This window comes from Macaca thibetana, chromosome 5 (assembly GCF_024542745.1).
Source record: "Macaca thibetana thibetana isolate TM-01 chromosome 5, ASM2454274v1, whole genome shotgun sequence".
NCBI classification, from domain to species: Eukaryota; Metazoa; Chordata; class Mammalia; order Primates; family Cercopithecidae; genus Macaca; species Macaca thibetana.
Genome location: NC_065582.1, coordinates 81,002,164 through 81,026,648, shown reverse-complemented (window position 1 = coordinate 81,026,648; position 24,485 = coordinate 81,002,164). Strand labels below are relative to the sequence as shown.

The following is a 24,485-nucleotide window of genomic DNA, read 5'->3' as shown; positions in this document are numbered from 1 at the left end:
GCGGCTTCATCTTCCCTTCTCTGCCAGCCATGTGTACAGTAAGAAGCAGACAAGAGGGCTCAGATCAACTGGAAAGCCCATTTGCATAATAAGATTAGGGTGGGACAACTGGCCTTTCCCCATCTGCTATGTAAATGTCATACCTGATCGAACCAATCTGTGAACCCTTTGTAAATCAGACGCTGCCTCCTCAAACCTGACTATAAAATTCAGTGCCGCCTGCGGGTCTTTTCCACCCAGGGACCCCACTCTCTCTATATAGAAAGCTGTTTCTCTTTCTCTTCTCTTCTGCCTATTAAACCTCCACTCCTAAACTCCTCTTGTGTGTCCATGTCTTACATTTTCCTGGTGCATGACCATGAACCCCAGGGTATATACCCCAGACAACGTAGCCGCTTCTATGGGGGTTTGTTGTACAGATTATTTCATTACCCACGTATTAAACCTAGTACCCATTAGTAATTTTTCCTGATCCTCTCCCTCCTCCCATCCTCCACCCTGAGATAGGCCCCAGTGTGTGTTGTTCCCCTTTATGTGTCCATGTGTTCTTATCATTTAGCTCCCACTTATAAGTGAGAGCATGAGGGATTTGGTTTTCTGTTCCTGCATTAGTTTGCTAAGGATAATGGCCTCCAGCTCCAACAACATCCCTGTGAAGGATATGATCTTGTTCTTTTTTATTACTGCATAGTATTCCATGCTGTATATGTACCACATTTTCTATACCCAATCTATCATTGATGGGTATTTAGATTGATTCCATGTTTTTGCTATTGTGAATAGTGCTGCAATGAACATGTGTGCATGTGTCTTTATGATATAATGATTTATATTCCTTTGGGTATATACCCAGTAATAGATTGCTGGCTCAAAAAATATTTCTGTCTTTAAGTCTCTGAGGAATCACCACACTGTCTTCCACAATGGTTAAACTAATTTACACTCCCATCAACAGTGTATAAGCATTCCTTTTTTTCCACAACCTCACCAGCATCTGTTATTTTTTTATTTTCGTAACAGCCAATCTTACTGGTGTGAAATGGTTTCTCAGTGTAGTTTTGATTTGCATTTCTCTAATGATCAGTGATATTGAGCTTTTTTTATATGCTTGTTGGCCACATGTATGTCTTCTTTTGAGAAGTGTCTGTTCATATCCTTTGCCCACTTTTTAATGAGGTTGTTTTTTCTTGTACATTTGTTTAAGTTCCTTATAGACTTTTGATATCAGACCTTTGCTGGATGTATAGTTTGCAAAATTTTTCCCCCATTCTGTGGGTTGTCTGTTCACTCTGTTGACAGTCTCTTTTGCTGTGCAGAAGCTCTTTAGTTTAATTAGATCTCATTTGTCAATTTTTGCTTTTGTTGCCATTGCTTTCGGTATCTTCGTCATGAAATCTTTGCCAGTGCCTACGTCCTGAATGGTATTGCCTAGGTTGTCTTCTAGAGTTTTTATAGTTTTGGGTTTTACATTTAAGTCTTTAATCCATCTTGAGTTAAATTTTGAGATACTTTTTTTTTTTTTTTTTTTTTTTTGAGACAGTCTCGCTCTGTCACCCAGGCTGGAGTACAGTGGCTTGAACTCGATTCACTGCAATCTCCACTTTCTGGGTTCAAGCGATTCTTGTGCCTCAGCCTCCCGAGTAACTGGGATTACAGGTGTGTGCCACCATCCCCAGCTAATTTTTATATTTTTAGTAGAGACAACATTTCACCCTGTTGGCCAGGCTGGTCTCGAACTCCTGGCCACAGGTGATCCACCTGCCTCAGCCTCCAAAGTGCTGGGATTACAGGCATCAGCCACCATGCCTGGCCAAAAATTTTTAAAAATATAAACAGCCAATAATACAAAACATTTTTCAAATTCATCGAAATGGAACTATTACAGTGAGATACCATTTTTAACCATTGAATTTTAAAGATATTTTTGAAAAAGGAAAACACTCCCTTATTGATAAGGGAGAAGCAGTCATACATTGCTGTTGGCAATACAGACTGGAACCACCTATCTGGAGAAAATTTAAGAATATGTACCAAGATTCTAATTATTCCTAAACGCAGAGTGGCATCCTAGATTGAACAGAATACTGACTTTAGTGGAAAAACTGGGGAACTCAAATAAAGTCTGTAGTTTAGTTAATAGTATTATACCAATGTTAATTTCTTAGTTTTGACAAACGAACCATGATTATGTAAGATGTCAAAATTAGTAGAGGTTGGGTGAAGGAAATATGAGATCTTTGGACCACTTATGCAATTTTTCTGTAACTTAAAATCAACCCAAAATTTTAAAAATTAGGCATTTATGTCATTTAACCCAATAAATTCTACTCTTAAGATATTCACTATGGGAGATAATCAGATGAAAAATAGTTTGGGGTAAGTTATTCATTGCAGTGATATATTTGATAGCAAAAGAGAAGAGAAATGGAAAGAAAAGGAAAAAAAGAGTTTTTAGCAGAGAAGGGACATGATCTGACTTACAATTTATGTGTTTGATTTTTGTTTTACTCTTCATTCTTTTCTATATTTCTCAAATTTTTTATAACGAACATCTATTCCTTGAGAAATAAAGGAACAGTGTACTACCAGATTGCGATTGCTCGTCTGGAAGCAATTGTGTTATTTCTTTTTTCTTTTTATTTTTTTGAGACAGGGTCTCACTCTGTCATCTAGGCTGGAGTGCAGTGGCATAATCATGGCTCACAGCAGCCTGGACATCCCAGGCTCAAGTGAGCCTCCCACCTCGGTCTCTTGAGGACCTAGGACCAGAGGCATGCACCACTGTGCCCAGCTAATTTTTGTATTTTTTTTAGATGGGGTCTCACCACATTGCCCAGGCTGGTCTTGAACTCATGGGCTCAAACAATCCTCCCACCTTGGCCTCCCAATGTGCTAGGATTACAGGCATGAGCCACCATGCCAGGACTATTGAGTTATTTCTTACAGCACTGAGCCTATTTGGTTCATGATACTTTAATATTCATCTGTAAAATGAAAGCCTCAATAGCTCTTACTAAAGCATATTAAGAATGTTTAATTGAATACGTCTTTAGTCTAGGCTGGGTGCGGTGGCTCATGCCTGTGGGAGTTACTGCATGAAATGGTATTGTTTTTAAATATCCATAAATTTCAAGTTATTCACTTATTCATTCAAAAAATATGTTGAATGGTTAGCATATGCCAACACTGTTAAAATATTCAAGATGAACAATTTTGCCTAAATGCACCTGAGTATAACGCTGAACATAGTGAAACTACCTTTGCAGAATTGTAAGTAATGAGAGAAATCTAACATGACTGACTCTATCTTGCTTTTAACCTCACAGGCTCTTCTCTTCTCTTCTCTTTCTTCTCTTCTCTTTTCTTCTCTTCTTCTGTCTCTTTCTTCTTTCTTTTTGTTGTTGTTTATTCTAGCATGGAGGCCAAGATAATATGAAAGGAATTTAGTTTACAGTTAAACTTTGAAGGAAGGAAAACTGACCCCCCTCTTGCTGGAGACTGATGCTGCATTCATAACACAAGATTAGAATTATGGTTGGGGCTTGAACCTTGCTAAAGAGTAAGCATGGTTAAACAATAACCTACCACTGCTTAGTTTGCTTTTCTATACATTGCTTTCTGCTCCAAAGTCACATAAGAGGTAATAAGATTTGTAACTTCCCCAACTACTCCTATAGATAAAATAACTATTGTGAAACCTGAAGAACTGGTCTTTGAGATATTTTTCAGATTTAGCATTTCAACAGAGATGCCACTTGGTTCTGAGAACACCCTTTCCCCCTTCCCTGGGAAAAGACTTAGCTGTGTGAAGGCAATTTAGACACCCCTGTGATTTCATCTTCAGCCAATCAATTGTTTCAGTTCCCCCACCACCTGACTACCAGTTTACCCTTAAAAACTTTACCCTCTGAATTCTTAAGAGAGATAGATTTGAGAAATTTCTCCCATTCTCCTCATTTGTCTGGCCCCACAAAAATTAAACTCTTTCTTTGCTGCAATACCTGCTGTTCTCAGTGCATTGGTTTTTCTGAGCAGCAGGCAAGAAGAACCTGTCAGTCTGTGACAATGGTGGGACAATGAGGACTGAACCAGGAGTGTGGCACACTTCAGACCCAAGTCCTGCCCCTGCTTGTAACGAGTTATGTGATCTCTTTGGCCTGTTTCTTCATCTATCAAATATTTAGAAAGATGATCTCTCAGGTCTCTGTGTAGCTTTACTATTCCATTGTTATGCCCTCCCTGCTGAGCATCTTGGATGTGTCTGTAAACTAACCATCTAATATCCCCCTTGTCCCTCAATTGCCATTTCCTCTGAAGCTCCCAGATGCAAGGAGTTAAAAAGTCTCTGGGTACCTCTCTCCTCTCTGCCTTTCTGCTACTTATCTACAGTGGCATGTCCAGGAGTATATATAGATGTTGGAAAGAGGACTGCACTGGAAAACAAAGCACCTGAACTGGAGCCCTGGTTCCGCAACTGCCTCTCTGTTTAACCTCTGGCAAGCACTCCACTTTCTTGGGCCTTAATTTTCCCTGCTGCCACAGACTAGAGTTCATCTAGATCCATGGTTGTCAACTCTGGCAGTATTTTAGAATCACTTGGAGTGTTTGATAAAAATCCTGATGCCTAGGTTTCACCCCAGGCCAATTAAATCAGAGTCTTACCAGTGTTAGGCCTGAGCAGAAATAATTGCAAAAAGTGGCCAACGCTAAATAAAATTTATTTATAAAAGCAAAGGGCCAAGAATAGCCAAAACAATCACGGTAGCAGATGTCAAGACTCCTTATAAAGCTACAATAAGCAAGGCAGCATAGCACTGGCACAAAGACAAATAGACCAATAAACCTATACATATAAGAGCACATGATTTGTGACAAAGATGCCCCTGCGGTATGGTGGGGGAAAGAGTGGAAATTTCAATAAATGGTGCCATAACAACTGCCTATCAGTAAAGGAATAAATGAACCCTGACTCCCTATCTCACACCATATCTTAAAAACAATTCCTGATGGGTGATACACCTACATGTGAAAAGTAAAACACAGCATAGAAAATAACATAAAAATTACATAGAAAAGTCTCTTTACCATCTTGGGCTTGTGTGGTAGCCAGAGTCCAAGATGGCCCCTGATGATTCTTTATATGGTTCCCTCCCACATTGAATAACACCGACTTGTGTAATCACTAGGCTATTGTGCAAAAGATGTGCAGCTTTCGAAGCTAGGTCATAAAAAAACATTGTGGTTTCTGCCTTGCTCTCTTTTGGGTCACTTGCTCCAGGGGAAGCCAGCTGCTATCATGTGAGGACACACAGCAGCCCTGTGGAGATGCTCATGTGGCAAGGCACCAAGGCCTCCTGCTAACAGCCAGTAAGAATATGGTACATCCTGTCAACAGTCATGTACTATATGCGAGTAAGTTATCTCAAAAACAGACATTTCTGTTCCTGTTGAGCCTTTAGATGACTGCAGACTTAGACAACATTTTGACTATAGTTTCATGAAGAACCATTAGCTACATCCACCCAGCTAAGTTACCCCTGATTCTTTGATCGAAACAAAGTGTGAGACTTTTTTTTTTTTCTTTTTTTGACCACAAAGCTGTGGTAATTTGTCACATAGTGATATGGTTTGGCTGTGTCCCCACCCAAATCTCATCTTGAATTGTAGTTCCCATAATCCCCACATGTCATGGGAGGGACCCAGTGGGAGGTAACTGAATCATGGGGGCAGTTACTCCATGCTGTTTCATGATAGTGAGTTCTCACAAGATCTGACGGTTTTATAAGGGGCTTTTCCCCTTTTTCTTGGCACTTCTCTTTCCTGCTGCCTTGTGAGGAAAGTGCCTTGCTTCCCCTTCACCTTCTGCCATGATTGTAAGTTTCCTGAGGCCTCCCCAGCCATCTGGAACTGTGGATCAATTAAACCTCTTTTCTTTATAAATTACCCTGTCTCAGGTATTTCTTCACAGCAGCATGAGAACAGACTAATACACAGGGTAATAGAGAACTAATGCATACTTCACTCAGCTGCCAGGTTACTCTCTTTAAAGTACAGTTGTGCCCAGACCTTGGTTTCTAATACCATTTCCACTCAGAGGAACCAGAGTTTCTAAATGAAATGGCTGTTTCTGGAGCTAGGGCAGAAGAGGTACAAGATGAGCCTTTTTATGTCCAAAAATCAGGAAGTGAGAAGATAGTGGGGAAATGTCACAAGGAACCATCTTGGAGAGATTCCCACTGGCCAAATGTGGTTCAATTGGAAAATCAAAATAATTAAATACAGTAATGAATTATACGCCTTTGTAAAGACTAAGAATTCATGAATACATACTGAAAATAAGTCTCTGAGTTGACTCATTGACCAGGGTCATACTTCCCAATACTTCACTCTTTCAACAGAAAGAAATGAAGCATGACTCCAATAATATGGTGAGGGTGCAAGTCAGGGACCACAGAAGTCACTACTGGGCTTCTGAAAGCCCAAGGCCACATTTGGGAAATGATTTGCACTTCTGGCAAAAGTGCAAGAGGGGCAGTGGTGGCCCCAGAAGAAATATTTTAATAAAGAAGATACACGAATGGCTAATAAGCACATAAAAATGCTCAACATCATTATTAATTAGGGAAGAGCATTAAGTGTACATTTTCACACACACTAGGATGGCTATCAAAAGTAAGCTATAGAAAATAACAAGTGTTGGTGAAGATGTGGAGAAAAAGGAACTCATATATTGCTGGTGGTTATAAAATTTGTGTAGTCATTTTGGAAACAGTTTTGTGGTTTCTCAAAAAGTTAAACATAAAACTATCTACCCAAGAGAAATGAAAATATATGTCCAAGCTGGGCGCAGTGGTGCATGTCTGTAATTCCAGCTACTTAGAAAGTTGAGGTGAGAGGATTGCTTGAGAGGAGTTGGAGACCAGCCTGGCCAACATAGCAAGACTCCATTGACTTGCTTGTGAATGTTCATAGCAGCATTATTCATAACTCCAAACTGGAACCAACCTCAATGTCTATCAGTTGCTAAATGTATAGACAAAACCTGGTAAAGCCATGCAATGGAATACTATTCAGTAATAAAAAGTAACAAACTGCTGATACACAGCACATCACAAGGCCCCTTGGATGGGGGAGGGGGGCGAGTCATAATGAACTGAGACATCAAATGCAAGAAGAGGTGGAAGCTATTTGAGTGAGGTAGAGGGTAGGAAATAACAGGCTCAAATTTGGTAAGTTACATTTGAAGTATCTGATATGTATTTGAAGTATCAAGGAGAGGTGAGCAATAAACAATTAAAAATGGATGTTTGTGTTTGAGAAACAAGAGTCTGCATGCTGGAAATCAGATGGTATAAACACATGACTCTTAGTCTTCAGGTAGAACCACTGGGAATCACTGTGGGAAACTTGCAGCTCTGGGGTTTATTAGTAAGAATGTCCAAATATATTAATCGGTCTAATTTTTATGACAATATTAGTATAACAGAAAAAGCTCCAAATCTAAACATAGATAATGTTTACTGGAGAACATCTCCCTCATTTTTTCCCCTCTACAAGCAGGGGTACTGTCTAACGAGTATGGAATTGTGAAAAGCATGAGAGCCTTGAGGTCAGAGCGGGATAAAATCTGAGCCTGGTCAAGTATTAGGGGAGCTACATTTAATAAATGGCTGAAATGCTCCAAACCTATTTCTTCATTTTAGATGAGGATAGCACGAAAGCCTGAGGGTTGTTATGAAAAGGCAAAACAGCATGTAGTCAAGAACACAACCCCTGAAAACAGTCCTGAATTTGAAGTCTGCCAGTGCCATTCATTAGCCATGTAGCCTTGGCTAAGTTTCTGAACCTTTCTGGGTCTCAATGTTCTTACCTGTAAAAGATGGGTACCCTTAGTACCTGCCACATAGACTTATTGTGAGAATTTAATGAATGAATTCACATGAAGTACCCAGAATGGTATAAAAATAATAATGGGCTCAATAAATGCTGATATTACATGCAAAACCACTTAACCTAACTGAATGGTATATAAAAATTGCTCAAAGGGATGGCCATCATTATCATTGTTTTTAAAGCTAGTGAATGGTTAGTTTTCAATGTATAAAACTTTATACCTGGAACTCCTAAGAAAACAAATCAGAAGGTGTAATTTATGTGAAAGCACACATTCTGTAGGTGGTTTCCCCCTTGGGTAGTAGTGAATGTGTACTGCACAGTTCTCATTGTCCCACTTAGTGAGTCTTATGATCTCATGCAAGCATTCTGGAGACTGTGGGCTGAGGTTAGAAAAATAGTTCATTCTCAAAATTCAGAAATCTTTCCCTTTCCATAGAATAGAAAAAGAATCCTGACCTATACTCAATGAATCCACAGAGCCACTAACACCTATGGTAAAATAGGCTATTATTAACCACTGTGTGGAAAATCTGTGTTTCAGGTGGAATGAACATTTCATCTCCTTAGCAAAAGAGTCCAAATAAACTCTCACCCAGATTGCAGAATGTGCCTAAAACCCTGAATCAAGATTGCATAAGCTGTACTACACATCACCTTCTTTTTTCCAAAGGCAGCATTTTATACAAATGTTTGTTTTGCATGTGTTTTGACTACTTTGATCCCAGGAATCCTATGCTTCACACTCCACAGACTTTAATTTCAACTCGTTATTTGGGAAGGCCATAATGCTCTGTAAGTGGAATAAAGGTTTTCTAAGTGGAGGAGAAAATGGAGGTAGAAAGTAGCTGGTATTACAACAACTGCTAGCATGATGAGAAAAACCAAGATATTTAAAGTCTGCCAGGATAAATTTTTTTCTAAAAGCTCAAGAGCACAGAATTATTTGATAAATTATCCAGTATTATTAGAGATTTTACTTTATGTGTCTTATAAGTCATCCTGAGAGCATGTTTCAGTTTCCATACAAACACATGATTATGATCATTCCCTTCTGAACTAATTATGTCTTAATTATGCAAATCATATGATTATTTCCTTGAAAACTCTGCAGATGAGAGTGGTAATGTCACCCATTTTTAATTTTGCAGTAGGTAAGCTTTTGATTGAACTTTCTAGACTCTGCTCTCATGCCACCCTGAGCAGCCACAGCCTCTGGTTTTCTGCCATATGAAATTTTTAAATTGCTCAATAAAAGAGAAGAGGCAGCATTAATTTTTCACTTTTGATCCAGTAAGCCAGAAATTATTAATTTCCCACAAATAGAAGGAAAATCCCAACTTACTCAATGAATCCCAACCCCAAATGCTCCTTCCTGGCTGTTAAAAAATCCTGTGCTCGGGGCTGGGCACGGTGGCTCATGCCTGTAATCCCAGCACTTTGTGAGGCCGAGGCTGGTGGATCACGAGGTTAAGACATCAAGACCATCCTGGCCAACACGGTGAAATCCCGTGTCTACTAAAAATACAAAAAATTAGCTGGGCATGGTGGTGGGCACCTGTAGTTCCAGCTACTCAGGCGGCTGAGGCAGGAGAATGGCGTGAACCCAGGAGGCAGAGCTTGCAGTGAGCTGAGATTGCGCCACTGCACTCCAGCTTGGGCGACAGAGCAAGACTCCGTCTCAAAAACAAACAAATCAACCAAAAAAATCCTGTGCTTGGGTCGATGTGTCTATCACCTGACAGTGTAAGTACTGTGTCAGCTCAGCTCTCTCTGCCTGCCTGCTTCATAAAGCTTGAAGACTGGAAAACCATTGATATTTTTTGCCCACCACTGTTCTGTTGGAGAAGACCTACTTTACACACTACTTCTGCTGCACTCACAGCCCACCATCATGTATGTTGTTAGATAATGCTTCTTTGATGTTTATTTTTTAAGTACTATAATTATCCATTTATAGGACAAATAAAAGCAGTTATTACTTACTCTGTTCTCTGTGCCAGCCCTTTCCTTTGCCAAAGCACTTGCTGTCTCTGAGTTGGTTTGGTGACGAGGGTCATACTTCGCAATACTTCACTCTTTCCACAGAGAGAAATGAAGCACAACCCCAATAACAGGGTGAGGGTGCAAATCAGGGACCACAGAAGTCACTACTGGGCTCCTGAAAGCCCAAGGCCACATTTGGGAAACAATTTGCACTTCTGGCAAAAGAAGAATGATTCTATTGTAACTGTCATCTGAACAACACTAGGCAGGGGGAGGGGCAGTGGTGGCCCTCCCACTTTAGAAGATCGTAAATGGTGTTAGACTCTTAGCAGAAAACAGCTGGAACGCTGTTTGTCCAACCATTTCTTTTTTTTTTTTATAAACATATTTTTATTTTATTCTTGCAACAAATGTGGATACTGAATCTAGGCCTGTTTTATCCAGAAGGAAATTGAGGTTGAGAGGCCTACAATTTATGTCAAATTATTTGGATACAAATTAATTTGTTTTTATGCTGTGCAAAATACTCCTTTGAATGGAAGCAATGATGGCAGAGTGATCCAATTAACCCATTAGGTTAAGCACGGAAATTTCAGACATTGCTGGCAAATTGGAGAGATGCATGGCTTCATTATTTTTTTTTTATTATTATACTTTAAGTTCTAGGGCACATGTGCACAACGTGCAGGTTTGTTACATATGTATACTTGTGCCATGTTGGTGTGCTGCACCCATCAACTCGTCAGCACCCATCAACTCGTCATTTACATCAGGTATAACTCCCAATGCCATCTCTCCCCCGTTCCCCCACCTCATAATAGGCCCCGGTGTGTGATGTTCCCCTTCCAGAGTCCAAGTGATCTCATTGTTCAGTTCCCACCTATGAGTGAGAACATGAGGTGTTTGGTTTTCTGTTCTTGCGATAGTTTGCTGAGAATGATGGTTTCCAGCTGCATCCATGTCCCTACAAAGGACACAAACTCATCCTTTTTTATGGCTGCATAGTATTCCATGGTGTATATGTGCCACATTTTCTTAATCCAGTCTGTCACTGATGGACATTTGGGTTGATTCCAAGTCTTTGCTATTGTGGATAGTGCCGCAATAAACATACGTGTGCATGTGTCTTTATAGCAGCATGATTTATAATCCTTTGGGTATATACCCAGTAATGGGATGGCTGGGTCATATGGTATTTCTAGTTCTAGATCCTTGAGGAATCGCCATACTGTTTTCCACAGTGGTTGAACTAGTTTACAATCCCACCAACAGTGTAAAAGTGTTCCTATTTCTCCACATCCTCTCCAGCACCTGTTGTTTCCTGACTTTTTAATGATTGCCATTCTAACTGGTGTGAGATGGTATCTCATTGTGGTTTTGATTTGCATTTCTCTGATGGCCAGTGATGATGAGCATTTTTTCATGTGCCTATTGGCTGTCTGCATGTCTTCTTTTGAGAAATGTCTGTTCATATCCTTTGCCCACATTTCAATGGGGTTGTTTGTTTTTTTTCTCATAAATTTGTTTGAGTTCTTTGTAGGTTCTGGATATTAGCCCTTTGTCAGATGAGTAGATGGCAAAAATTTTCTCCCATTCTGTAGGTTGCCTGTTCACTCTGATGGTAGTTGCTTTTGCTGTGCAGAAGCTCTTTAGTTTAATTAGATCCCATTTGTCAATTACGGCTTTTGTTGCCGTTGCTTTTGGTGTTTTGGCCATGGTAATCTATAGATTCAATGCCATCCCCATTAAGCCACCAATGACTTTCTTCACAGAATTGGAAAAAACTGCTTTAAAGTTCATATGGAACCAAAAAAGACCCTACATTGCCAAGACAATCCTAAGCCAAAAGAACAAAGCTGGAGGCATCAGGCTATCTGACTTCAAACTGTACTACAAGGCTACAGTAACCAAAACAGCATGGTACTGGTACCAAAACAGAGATATAGACCAATGGAACAGAACAGAGCCATCAGAAATAATACCACACATCTACAGCCATCTGATCTTTGACAAAGCTGACAAAAACAAGAAATGGGGAAAGGATTTCCTATTTAATAAATGGTGCTGGGAAAATTGGCTAGCCATAAGTAGAAAGCTGAAACTGGATCCTTTCCTTACTCCTTATATGAAAATTAATTCAAAATGGATTAGAGACTTAAATGTTAGACCTAAAACCATAAAAACCCTAGAAGAAAACCTAGGTAATACCATTCAGGACATAGGCATGGGCAAGGACTTCATGTCCAACCATTTCTTTTGAGAGATGAGGACATTGGAGCCAAGGGAGGGTAAATGTTTGTAGAAGGTCATATGGCACACTAGTGACTATGCCAGGACACTGAATTCTGGCTACAGTGTTCCTTTCTTTACATCACTTTTTGTTTTGTTTTGTTTTGTTTGAGACAGGGTCTCACTCTACCACCCAGGCTGGAGTATAGTGGCATGATCATGGCTGACTGTTGCCTTGATCTTGCTGGACTCAGGTGATCCTCCCACCTCACCCTCCCTAGTAGCTGGGACTACAGGCAAGTACCACCACGTCCAGCTAATTTTTTTTTTTTTTTTTTTTTTTGTAGAAACATGGTTTTACCATGTTGCCCAGGCCAGTCTCAAACTCCTGGGCTTAAGTGATCTGTCCACCTTGGCCTCTCAAAGTGCTGGGATTATAGGCATGAGCCGCTGCACCTGGCTGTATCACATCTTTATATACTATAGGTACCTCACATTTGAGAATTGTTTAAAAAAAAAAAATACTGCAGCGGTATTGTGGACTGAATGTTTGTGTCCTTTCAAAATTCATATGTTGAATCCTAATGTGAAGATATTTGGAGGTGAGCCTCAGGAGGTGATTAGGTCATGAAGGCAGGCTCTCATGAATGGGATTAGTGACCTTATAAAAGAGACCCCAGAGAGCTGGCTCCCTTGCCCCTTCTACCATGTGAGGTTACAATGAGAAGGAGTCATCTGTAAACCAGGAAGTAGGATGAATCTGCTGGTGCCTTAATCTTGGCCTTTCAAGCCTCCAGAATTGTGAATAAATGTAAAATAAATTTCTATTGTTTATAACCCACCAAACTAGTGGTATTTTGTTATAGCATCCCAAATAGACTAAGACAGGTGGCCATTCTTTCTTTCCCAAGGAAAAGAATTACAGATCTGAAAACGTACCATACTGAGGCATCACTGCTGTCCATTACACACAAATTTCATTAAAAAATATATGACAACACTGTAATTAGACTATGTTCCGCCTCAGATTAGATACAAGTTGTAAATGAGGACTAAAAACTCACCTAATCATCCTCCCAATCTATCATCCTAGCTTCATCTCTAACTATACCTAATTCCTCACCCCCTTTTCCTGTTGCATTAATTTCTCATGCTTCTGCCTTTGAATTTGTTGCTTCCTCTGAAGCAAATTCTCTTTTCTTCATAAATTGACTCATGCTTCAAGTTACTAGGTTTGTCTATGCAATCTTCCTTTTTCATTTATACCCTATAGGTTTTTGCATTTGCTACCATCTAGCACTTAATAGATTTTATTATTTGAACCTAACACTTTCTCTTCAGCCAGTAGTGATCTCCCAAGCCTAACAAGGTGCTCAACAACAGTGCTTTCTGATATTGTTTACAGAATTAGATATAAAGATGAGATCAAAGCAAAAAAAAAAAGTGAACACAGGATCTACTATGACAGTTACTTCTAGTAGGGGGAGGACTTGTTTGATGTTTGTGGGCCTTTATTATACACTGTTAAATTAAATGTGGCCTAAAGTTCTCTCCATACATAGCAAATTGTAACCTATCTTAATATGTAAATAAACTACAATCTAATTTGAGTATATTCTTGTAACAAGTAGCTAGGTCTCAGCCAATCATAGCACCTGAGATTTCAGCCAATTACAGGCTGCAACTGCTCAGACCATGACAAAATAAGACAGATAAAGAGTTGTAATGAATCAGGCTATTTCTATATGTCACTTTCTTTTTCTGTCTATAAATACTGCCTATCCACTGTTGCTGGGTGAAGCTCTCTGAACTGCTACTGGTTCAAGGTGCTACCCAATTCATGAACTGTTTCTTTGCTCAAATAAACTCTACTAAATTTAATTTGTCTAAAGCATTTATTCTAGTAGATTGGTGTCAGAAGTGGGACCCAAAGCAGACCTCCAGGGACACAAAGGAGTACCGTATGGCCAAGTGAAGGTACTCACCAGGGATCATTTGCCCACTCATCTCTCACAGCAACTGGGATCATGGCAGGGTTCTCTCTTAAATTCAAGCTCTATGAATTTTTGTTTTGACCTTTCTGACTTTATTTGAGCAATTTTACTGGACTGGGCTGGAGGTCAGTATCTTTTGAAAATGGGTTTCTCCAAATTTAAAAAACGTCTGGGATTCCAGCACTCATGCCTATAATCCCAGCACTTTGGGAGGCTGAGGCATGTGGATCACCTGAGGTTAGGAGTTCGAGACCAGCATGGCCAATATGGCGAAACCATACCTCTACTAAAAATATAAAAATTATCCAGGCGTGTTGGCAGGTGCCTGTAATCCCAGCTACTTGGGAGGCTGAGGCAGGAGAATCACTTGAACCCAGAAGGCAGGGGTTGCAGTGAGCCTAGAATGTGCCACTGCACTCCAGCCTGGGTGAGTGTGAAACTCCCTCTCAAAAAAAAAAAAAAAACAAAACTCTGGACTTCCAAGAATCTGGGACTTCACTTTTTGGTACACCAGCTAACTTTATACACAAAAATTATGGGCTGGGCCTAGAACCTGTGTGTTTTTGAAAAAATGTCCCTTACTAGAACAACTTAGAATTATAGTTGTTACAATGGGGAAATTTTAACATATATAAAATTGTTCATTTGCAGGAGCATAAAAAAAAAAAAGAATCCAAAATGCCATAAAGCAATGGGATACATTTTTAAATTGGCATATACAGGCATCTAAAGTATTAAATAAAGCAAAGATTGCCTCTTTATCAGGTTCCTTACAGAAAACAAATGAAAAAAATGTTAAATATCTTTTTCACAAATATTATTTAAAAACTTTACCCACGGGGGCAGGAAATCTTATGCTATTGGCCAGGAAAACAATTTTGGTTCAGATGTTTTTAAATAAATTATTGAGTTTTATCTTATTGTGCTTGGCAAATGGCTAAAAATTTTAAACAAAAGCTATTTAAGATCTGTGTCTGTTTATATGTTTATGGACAGATCTGTATGTATGACACATATGTGTGATATTTTTGTATCTCCTTATGATACTGCCAAATTAAATTGAAAACGAGCTCTATTTATTTGGCTCTTTCAAAAATAAGCACTAATATAAATGAAGTATTCGCTCAGAAAATTAAGAACTAACTCAAATGCTCACTTGGGTGAGCTTGATAAATAAGAATATTATTAATTCCATTAAAACAGTCATGTCTTCAGAATTTTCAGCACTAAATATAATACCGGCACATAACTTTTCCTACCTAGGTTCACTGGTAAAATAAACCTATGCTACCTCTATATTACAAAATATGTCAGCAAGAGAAATAACTTAGATGATATGATGACTAGCTGCTTACTATCTCATCTTTATAAAGCAATCTATGCATAATTGTGAAAAATAAGTGAGTTAAATAGATATAAGATAAAGTTCCCATGTAAAAGAGTCCTTCCTATACTAGAAGATCTTAACATTCTTATCAAGATGGAAAACTGAAGTTGAGGGAAATCTGTACAAATCACAATTTAATTCTCAGGCCTAGCCATGAAAAAAGAAAAACTAAGAGGCTAGAGTTGAAATTTTGTCTCCTCTACAGTTTCTTATTACTGATACACTAAAGATATTTGTAACGTTACAAACATGTTCTGGGCAACACTGACAAATTGTACTATAAGAAAGCATATGCTTCTAGAGGTAATGATTGATAAATTTGCCAAGGTACAGATGAGTGATGTGGCAGTTCCATAGGTGATGTGACAGTTCACAATTGCTTACTTTGTAGTGTTCAGTGGCAATTAAGGTCACTAAGGATTAAGAATTCTAATTGGCCAGGCACAGTGGCTCATGCCTGTAATCCCAGAACTTTGGGAGGCCGAGGCAGGAGGATCACAAGGTCAGGAGTTCGAGACCAGCCTAGTCAATATGGTGAAACCCCATCTCTACTAAAAATACAAAAATCAGCTGGGCATGGTGGCATGCACCTATAGTCCCAGCTACTCAGGAGCCTGAGGTAGAAGAATCACTTGAACCTGGGAGGCAGAGGTTGCAATGAGCCACGATTGTGCCACCGCACTTAAGCCTGGGTGACAGAGCGAGACTCCATCTCAAAAAAAAAAGTGATTAATATATTTTATTTAATATATAGAATTATTAGAAATAGAGAAAAACTCTATATGCAAGTATATCAGGAAGTTAAGATGTACGTTGGGTAAGAAAAAGTTATAAGGTATGAGAATTTTTTCATTAAGGGAAAAAATGAGTAACTTTTGTCTTCAAATAGAATGACTGGTTGTTTCAAATGTGAAAAGGAAAAGCATAGGAAAAAAACTGAACAGATAAGGAAGTTGTAGAAGTTTTCTGGAAGATGAATCTTATGAATGGAATTTCATGTGTGATTAAGCTGGCTAATATTAGAAGAAAATTATTTATGAGTTTCTCCAAAAGTTGAGCATCAATATCAAAAGTATACTGATGCAAAACTAGCATGTAGTCCTCTCTGTTAAAACAATAAGGTTTTCTTGAACTGTTGGCCTGCTCTTGATAGGAAATTATGAAAAGTTTTTCTTTACTTTTTATATAATTTGCCTAGGAAGCAAAGATTCTGTATTTTACCAAGATAATTTCCTGTGCATTATGTTGCCTTAATTAGGTTTTTGATCACTTATGAAAACTGAGTCCCCTTTATTAAAAAATGGAAGTTACAGCTATGTAACTTTCTGTATTTGCCTTTGAAGTCTTTAAATTATCACTTTGATTAAATGAATGACTATTGTTCACAGTGACCTGTGATCCTTTTTTGATCAAATGTTTTAAACCTTTGATATTTTTACTAAACTTTCCAAAGTAAAATTCTAAATTAAGTCTTTTCTTGAAATTGAATTAACTTTGAGATTTTCCATATGGGCCTTCAGAATATCTCAAAAGGACATCTCTCATTATAGAAAGAGACATATTAAACTAATTGGTCTGATCTGATATGTTAAATTATATGGGAAGGATTATAAAATAATAAATACTAAATTTTTTGAACTATATTTGTATGAATGTGCTATTAATATGTATTTCAGAAATTGAGTAAAATTCATAGAAATCTAATAGTCCTGCTATAAAGCTATCAGTCATAATTCTAGTTATTGTCTTAAAATGTTGAATACAACAGAAGTAACTGAGTTTCCTTGTCAATTGTGTCATTATTGTAATAAACCCTTACCAGATCTTTAAAGTCGTGGCCATTTTAAGTCTTCACAGATAGTTAATTGTTTACTCTGATACTTTCCTGAGAAACCATAAGCCTAAAATGTTCATCTTCAAGGAGATTTATAGAAAGAACTCTGAGAAGGCAGGTTTCTCATAACTTTAAAATCATACCATTGGATTGGGTAAGAATTCCCAGGACTCTAATGAAGAAATTGACTAATTCATAAAACTGCTAACCTAATGTCACACAGAATAAAAGATAATACAAAGGAAACGACTTGGGCAGAATTTCACGCTAATTAAGTCAGTACTGAAATTATTAAGATATACAACTTGAATGAACTCTATAATATTGATTCAAGTCAAATTACATTTGATAAAACCTATTCAATAAACAGTGCTATAAGCACCTGAATTGGAGAAACAAAGTTGGTACTTAGGAAAATGTAAATCCAGTGTTAAGCCTGGACACATGAAGAACCTGGATGGCTGCCTGGTTCTCCTGGAGTCTTAAATCTTCCAGTATTAAGAGCTCTGCACTCCATGATTATTATGGAGGAGATAAAATGATTCAAATTATGAAAAAAGATTGGTGGGGTGACTTACCAAATTGCTAAAATAGTTTATAACCAATGTTTGGTTTGTCAAACCCATAATTGTGGTAAGACAATAAAAACTTTAGGTGATACATTTCCTGAACACTTACAAATGGCTTTCATTCAATTTCCACTTTAAATGCGTGTTTTCTGGTTGTACAGAAGATTTCCAATGCAGGGAGGCCAATGATATAACAATAGCTAAAAGGTTATTGGAAAATGTGTTTCTCTTACGGGGCATTGCTGGAGAAATTTCCAGCAACAGAGGTATGCAATTCACTAGACAAGTTGTAAAACAGTTAAACAGGTATTATAAACACAATAGCATAGGAAAAGCTAACTGAATTGATTGGATTCCCTTGGTCAAAGGTATTACTGATTGATGGCAATAAGATCCATTCCCACTGGAAAACATAAATTGACCCCTCATAAAATAGTTACTGGAAGGCTTATGCTCCTAATAATAAAGTCTCATGTATCTTTCACTCTTACAAACCCTGGCATGACTTAATAGTGCAAGGCTTGAATGCATTCTGAAAAGGATATTTTTACTAAGTGAAAGAAGTCCTTCATGACTCACCAACTGATGACCACCAACTGCTTCATAATATAGAACCTGGAGGTGGGAGTCTTTTGGAAATAACCCCAGAGAAAGACAGTACTTGAACTCAGTTGAAAGGGACCATACCAAGTTCTTCTCTGCAGCAAACTCCAAGGCCTTGAATCTTGGATCTGCATTTCTCAACACAAAAGAGCTCCTGTAGACTTCTGGAACTGTATACCTGTTGGAGACCTTGAAATAAAGCTGACTGGGGAAGTTTTTCCCTAGAAGCACATGGCATCCTATATGTAGACAGCTTTCCTAATATTGCAGATCAAGAGTTCTTTGCTATCATGAAAGGCTTATCTTTTTTTTTCCTTTTTTCTCTATTTCCTGCAGTACGAATTCCTTCCCTTTCTTTAGGAAAACCCTAAATAATGCTAGACCTTTTTTGAATTATATATGTATGGATATGTTATTACTATGTATTTCAGAACTTGTAAGAAATTAATAGAAATCTAATAGTCCTGGTATAAGGCTATTAATCATAATTCCAGTTGTTATCTCAAAATGTTGTATGCAACAGAAATAACTGAATTTCCTTGTCAACTTGGGACCACACTCTGTGGATGACTTTGGCAAAGTCTTATGGTCTCTAAGAAACCAAAGTAACTGTTGGGTTTATGAGCTAATGCCCAAAAATCTGGAAACAATTTCATTAACACTAATGCCTCTCTGTGTTCCTAAAGAGAGTCACCCTGCAACTCCAAGGAAAGAGAGGAAAGTCATCCTTGATATGCTACACATCACTGCTACTTGCCTTCCTACACTTGCTGAAAATAGTATCTTGATCTTTCCAGTTAATAACTGAACTGTCACCAAATGTAGAACATCTGGATAGAGGGGATTGGTCAATGGGTACAAAGTTACAGTTAGGAAGAATAAAAGCTGCTATTCCACTACACAGTAGAATGACTACAGCTAATAATAATGTATTGTATATTCCAAGATAGCTAGAAGAGATGATTTTGAATGTTATCCCCAAAAAGAAATGATAAATGTTTAAAGTGATACGTATATTATTTAATAATTACCCCAATTTGATCATTGTTCAACATATACATGCATTGAGTCATCCCCATAAATACGTACAATTATTATGTGCCAATTGTCAATAAAAGTAAAAAAAAAAAAAAAAAAAAAAAAAAAGATCAGAGTGATGCCTGCAAAAGTTATCTTGTGCTTCCAGGCATTGCATACTCAAGATGCTGGGGACTACCTACGTGGGTATGAATAATTGCTCGTATGATGTCACTGGTTTAAATCTAGGAAAGTCTTTTTACTAGATCTAGTGGTTTGCACCCTTACAACATGCTATACAGGGACCACAGAAGAGTAAGTTTACCACTGGACTTTGTTCAGGAGCTATGCCAACTTACGGGTGGACAAACTTAACTGACCTCTGCTCAAACACCACTAAATGGCCCTCTTTTCAAGCTTCCAAGGGCCTATATTGGGTTGGTGGATAATCTGCTTACTCTGTTGTTTCCCCACTGGTTCAGATCTTGCTCTTTGGCCTGGCTTGCTCCTACATCCGAAGAGCTTTCCGTGAAAGTTCCCATAATACCTTCCATAATCAGAGGTTAAAGCAGTCAATAACCAAAGTTACCACCAACCTAAAAATAGATGAAGATAAGTTAGTTTCTACTGAGGAGAGGTTCCAATGGAGTTGCTGAAACTTACTCTTGGCATTAGCAGAGTGCCTGTTGTATGGAATTTGAAACTAATCTGTAAATTGGGGAAAATCTTGAATTTGCAGGCAGTCAGATTTCCCAGGGGTTCAGAGGGTAGAAGCTACTTAAATGTTTTCAGTGGATGAAAACATTTGTGTTCAACAAACTTCATGGAACATTACACAGCTTTGGATCCCCTCTTTGCTTGTGCTCGGGGCTTTTGTATGGTGCTGAGTAAAACTGAATGTTGCACTTATTTCTCCTCTAGTGTTACTGCTACAGAAACCTTAATTTAAAAGGTGGCAGATACTGCTGTTTCTCTAGACACTGCCGCTGAATATATTAAGGAAACTTCTCAAGGGAAAGGAACACATGATACATTTATGGGAGCAGCTTATAGTGGGTTTGCAGGCATCCTGGGTAGTGAAAGACAAGCTAGGCTATTTCAAACTTTTCTAATCTTTATGTTTCTTTAGTGGGTCTCCAGGTTATTATAACTCGTGTTGCCAGGTTAACGACAAAAATGGATACCTCTTTATATCAGGCCATCAGGCTGAATCAGGTCATTCAGTGAACTATGGTCCTTGTAAAAAGTAAAGTAGAGGGTCCTCTTCAAAGACTTTCCTTTCCATCTCATTAGAAATAAACAGTAACCTCTCTCAGAAGCAAAATTTGTTCAAAGACCTGCGCTAACATTCTTAAGTATCTGTTAGCTGTAATAAAGAAATCAATGTACTTTTATGTTTTTAGCTCCCACAATTTAGCCTAAATATTTGCCCTGGCATGCTTATACTGGTCCAAGTGAGCATTAGGTCGTAGCCTGTTCCTCCTTATTTGAAAGTGTTTTTACCTTTCTCAGCATTCCACAAGTTAATTCCTCCTTCCTTTGTTCTCCTCTGCCTTTGCCTCTTTTAAAAAGTTGTAAGTTACTAGCCAATCGGGACAAATACAGAATATGAGGTCCTGTTCCAGCCACTGGAAATCGGACACAGCAGTAAGGTGGACGTGTCAGGTTATAAATGACCCTGTATCCTTTGTTTCGTGTACTCTCGTGGCAAAACTGCTGGTGAGTGTATCCTTTCTGCAGAAAGTAAAAATGGCCTTGCTAAAGAAATTTAATTTATGTTCAAGTGCTATTTCTTTATGGAACCGAGAAACAAGCATTTCTAACAGTCCTTAATTGCCATAATGCCCTAAATTAGATTATGACCAACTGGACTCAAATACTTTGAACTATCTTTATTGCCTGAACTTTGAATTGTTTGATTTCGATCAGTTTGCGGGCACTCCTGTTAAGGTGTGTACCTCAGTTTATTGCTATTCTCCTCCTCGTGGCCATAACAGTCTCCCTGATGTGTTGTTTCCCCTCAAGAGTCTTAAATGTCTCTATGCAGCCATCCTTTGTACACCAAATGGTGTTATTACAGTTAGAATAACAACATGAAGAAAGTATAATCACTCAACTAATTTGACATTGTGACTTCCATACTGAGACAAAACAAGGTTCTGGTCAATCTCTTAAAAATGAGGCTGAACCAAAGCAGGAAACTGTTATTAAATTAAATTTGGCCTAAAGTTGCCTCCCTACCTAGCAAAGTATAATCATACTTAATATGTAAATACACTGCAATGTAACTTGAGAGTATGTTCTTCTAACAAGTGGCCAAGTCTTGGCCAATCACAGCAGCGGAGCTTTTAGCCCGTTACAGGCTGCAAAAAAATCTGTCTATAAACGCTGCTTGCCCACTGTTACCGGCTGGAGCTCTCTGAATCTTTACTGATTCGGGGTACTACCTGATTCATGGTTTCTTCGCTCAGATAAACTCTGCTAAACTTAATTTGCTTAAAGTTTTTCTTGTTAACAATATTTAAACATAAAGCAAATAAATTAATAAAAATCCTATATCATTAAGTTACAGTAATTAGAAAGTATTCACCTGAGGGAGAAGACTGGCCAAGTTGCTATCAAGTCTTCCATTATTTGACAAGACATTTCTTTCCTATGCTTTCTAAAAGTATTGGTTATTCCACAAAGGTTGCTCTATGACCTTAAACCGTCCACATGTTCACTACACTGATAGACGTCCAATGTCAAGATGGGTAACTAAAAGTCAACTCTCCCTTTACCTTCCCTGAGCCTGATTTTTGCATTGGAACTCATGGGTCACTAGACATTTGTTTTGGGTGTTTGCAGTCTAAATTTCTTTCCTTTTTAGAGGAAACAATCACTGTTCACGGTATTAAAATAATCCCGAGTTGATTATTTGGTGACATCAACCAAGGGTGCACATTTTGGGTCCGTTACCAACACAGCCAAGCAGCACATATTTCTTCAGAGCCTAGATATGCACACGTCATCAAAGGATAGCATTTACAAAGTCAGCACGACTCACTTCATTGAACAAGGGGCCAGTGGCTTTTCAGAAGAAGGGTCTGTTCTCGGCCCCATACCAGAACGCCAGGCGCCAGGTCCCGCTGCTCAGCAGGTCTCAAGCCCGAACTCACTCGGGCCTGCGGCTGCTGACATGATGAGCCCGCGCACGTATACCCGCTCAGCGCTGGGACTTTACGGCCCAGGCCAATGGGAGGAGCGGGCCTCAAGGCCCCGCCCCGCTGCCTGGTGACGTCACGGTGACGCCAGGGGAGCTCGGGAGGCAGGGCCGCGTAGGTCCCCACCCCCAAAGGCTGGCTTTCCGCTGCTACCCGCCAGGCGCATCTTCTCCGCCCGCGTCTCGTCGCTGTCGCCCCCGCTGCCACACCATGGCCTTCGTCACCAGGCAGTTCATGCGTTCCATGTCCTCCTCGTCCACCGCCTCGGCCAAGAAGATAATCGTCAAGCACGTGACGGTCATCGGCGGCGGGCTGATGGGCGCCGGCATCGCCCAGGTGAGCGGCCCTCTCTGCAGCGTGCCCACGCGCATGGCCGCCCACCCTGAGGTGGAAGCGCTGGCGCGACCGGCCGCGAGGGGCCTGCGCCAGCCCGACACCCGGGAGTTTTCACCCCGCCCCTCCCCGGTGTAGTTGAAATACCTCGCTTCTGGGCCTGTGAGGGCCCAAGTCTCACTCCCCTCAAAATTCAGGGTTCTGGGCCGATCCTTAGTTTCCTCGTTTGGAAAATTCTGGCCGCTCCCAGAGCCCGCTGAAGGTTCCGCGGAGAGTGGCGGTGAATGCATTTTGGAACCGGGCCGTGCGAGAGAAGAATTATATGTGCACAAGGTTCAGGCATAACGCGTTTGCTCCTGCTCGGCTCAAACGGGAGTTTGCTGCCAAAGACGTGAACTGCGATCGATCAGTTTTAATTTTATTTTATCAGTTATTTTTGATTTTTATTCTGTAATTGTGCAGTCTTTGTCAAAGTAGTTTTCTCTCCTAAACGGCCTCCCGGTTCTCCCCGGTGTTTCCTTCGCTTCCTGGGTTGTAAAGACTAGTAATAGTGATGATTTTTGTAACCCTTGGTAAAGTCATCTAATGGAAGATTGCTGAGGTCCTGGTTTTGACCTTTGAAACAGTGCCGGCTGTGCAGAGTTCTGAGCTTGCGATTTTGGCTCTGCAGCAGAATAAGTCTCTCTCTCTTTTTTTTTTTTTTTTTTTTTTTTTTTTTTTTTGTGTTTGAGTGGAGTCTCACTCTTTAACCCAGGCTGGAGTGCAATGGCGCGATCTCGGCTCACTGCCACCTCCGCCTCCCGGGTTCAAGCGATTCTCTGCCTCAGCCTCCCTAGTAGCTGGGATTACAGGCGCCCCGCCCGGCTAATTTTATATTTTTAGTAGAGACAGGGTTTCACCTGGTGGGTCAGGCTGATCTCGAAGCCCTGACCTCAGGTGATTTGCCCGCCTGGCCTCCTGAAGTGCTGGGATCACAGGCGTTAGCCTCTGAGCCCAGCCGGAACAAGTCTCTTACCCATTGTACATCTTCAGGACTTTTCCGTTGTTCGGCTGAGCTGTGGTTCAGGCTCAGTTGTGCGAGTGATTGATTACCTGGTTACTATAATGCTTGTACTTTTTTCTTTTTTAATTATTCCATTTCAGCTCACATTGGAGAACCATGGTTTTCGTATCCTAGCTGATTATATTCTTAGCATTTCAGTCCTTTCCAACTTGGTTTGTTGGGCAAGGCGGTTATAGTCATCTAGTTTTTCTTGGGGACAGTACTACAGTGGCTACAGTCATGAGAGAGTTTACTTTTTCAATGTCTTGTTTCCAGCCAAGTCCACGCTTTCGTGCTTGCTTTTTAAAAACAAAAACAAAAAACCTTTTACTATTAGGTATTGTATATCTCAATTTTCTTCTCCTTGGCAAGTTTTTTGCAACACTTTTATTTGA

At 39.5% G+C, this 24,485-nt stretch overlaps 1 protein-coding gene and 1 long non-coding RNA gene across 2 annotated transcripts in view; one reads left to right on the top strand and one right to left on the bottom strand.

The window, feature by feature from the left end:
* Positions 1-691: 691 nt before the first annotated feature.
* LOC126954960 (uncharacterized) lies at positions 692-22,808 on the bottom strand. Its single transcript, XR_007725764.1, has 2 exons — positions 22,559-22,808; positions 692-3,410 (listed from the first exon to the last, which is right to left on the bottom strand). It is a non-coding gene; the product is annotated as an uncharacterized LOC126954960 (long non-coding RNA).
* The window catches only part of HADH (hydroxyacyl-CoA dehydrogenase), a 45,751-nt gene continuing 44,044 nt past the window's right edge, over positions 22,779-24,485 (top strand). The window contains exon 1 of the mRNA XM_050791038.1: positions 22,779-23,051. Coding sequence (XP_050646995.1) covers positions 22,926-23,051 — 126 coding nt within the window. The 5' untranslated portion in view covers positions 22,779-22,925. The remainder of the gene's footprint in view (positions 23,052-24,485) is intronic.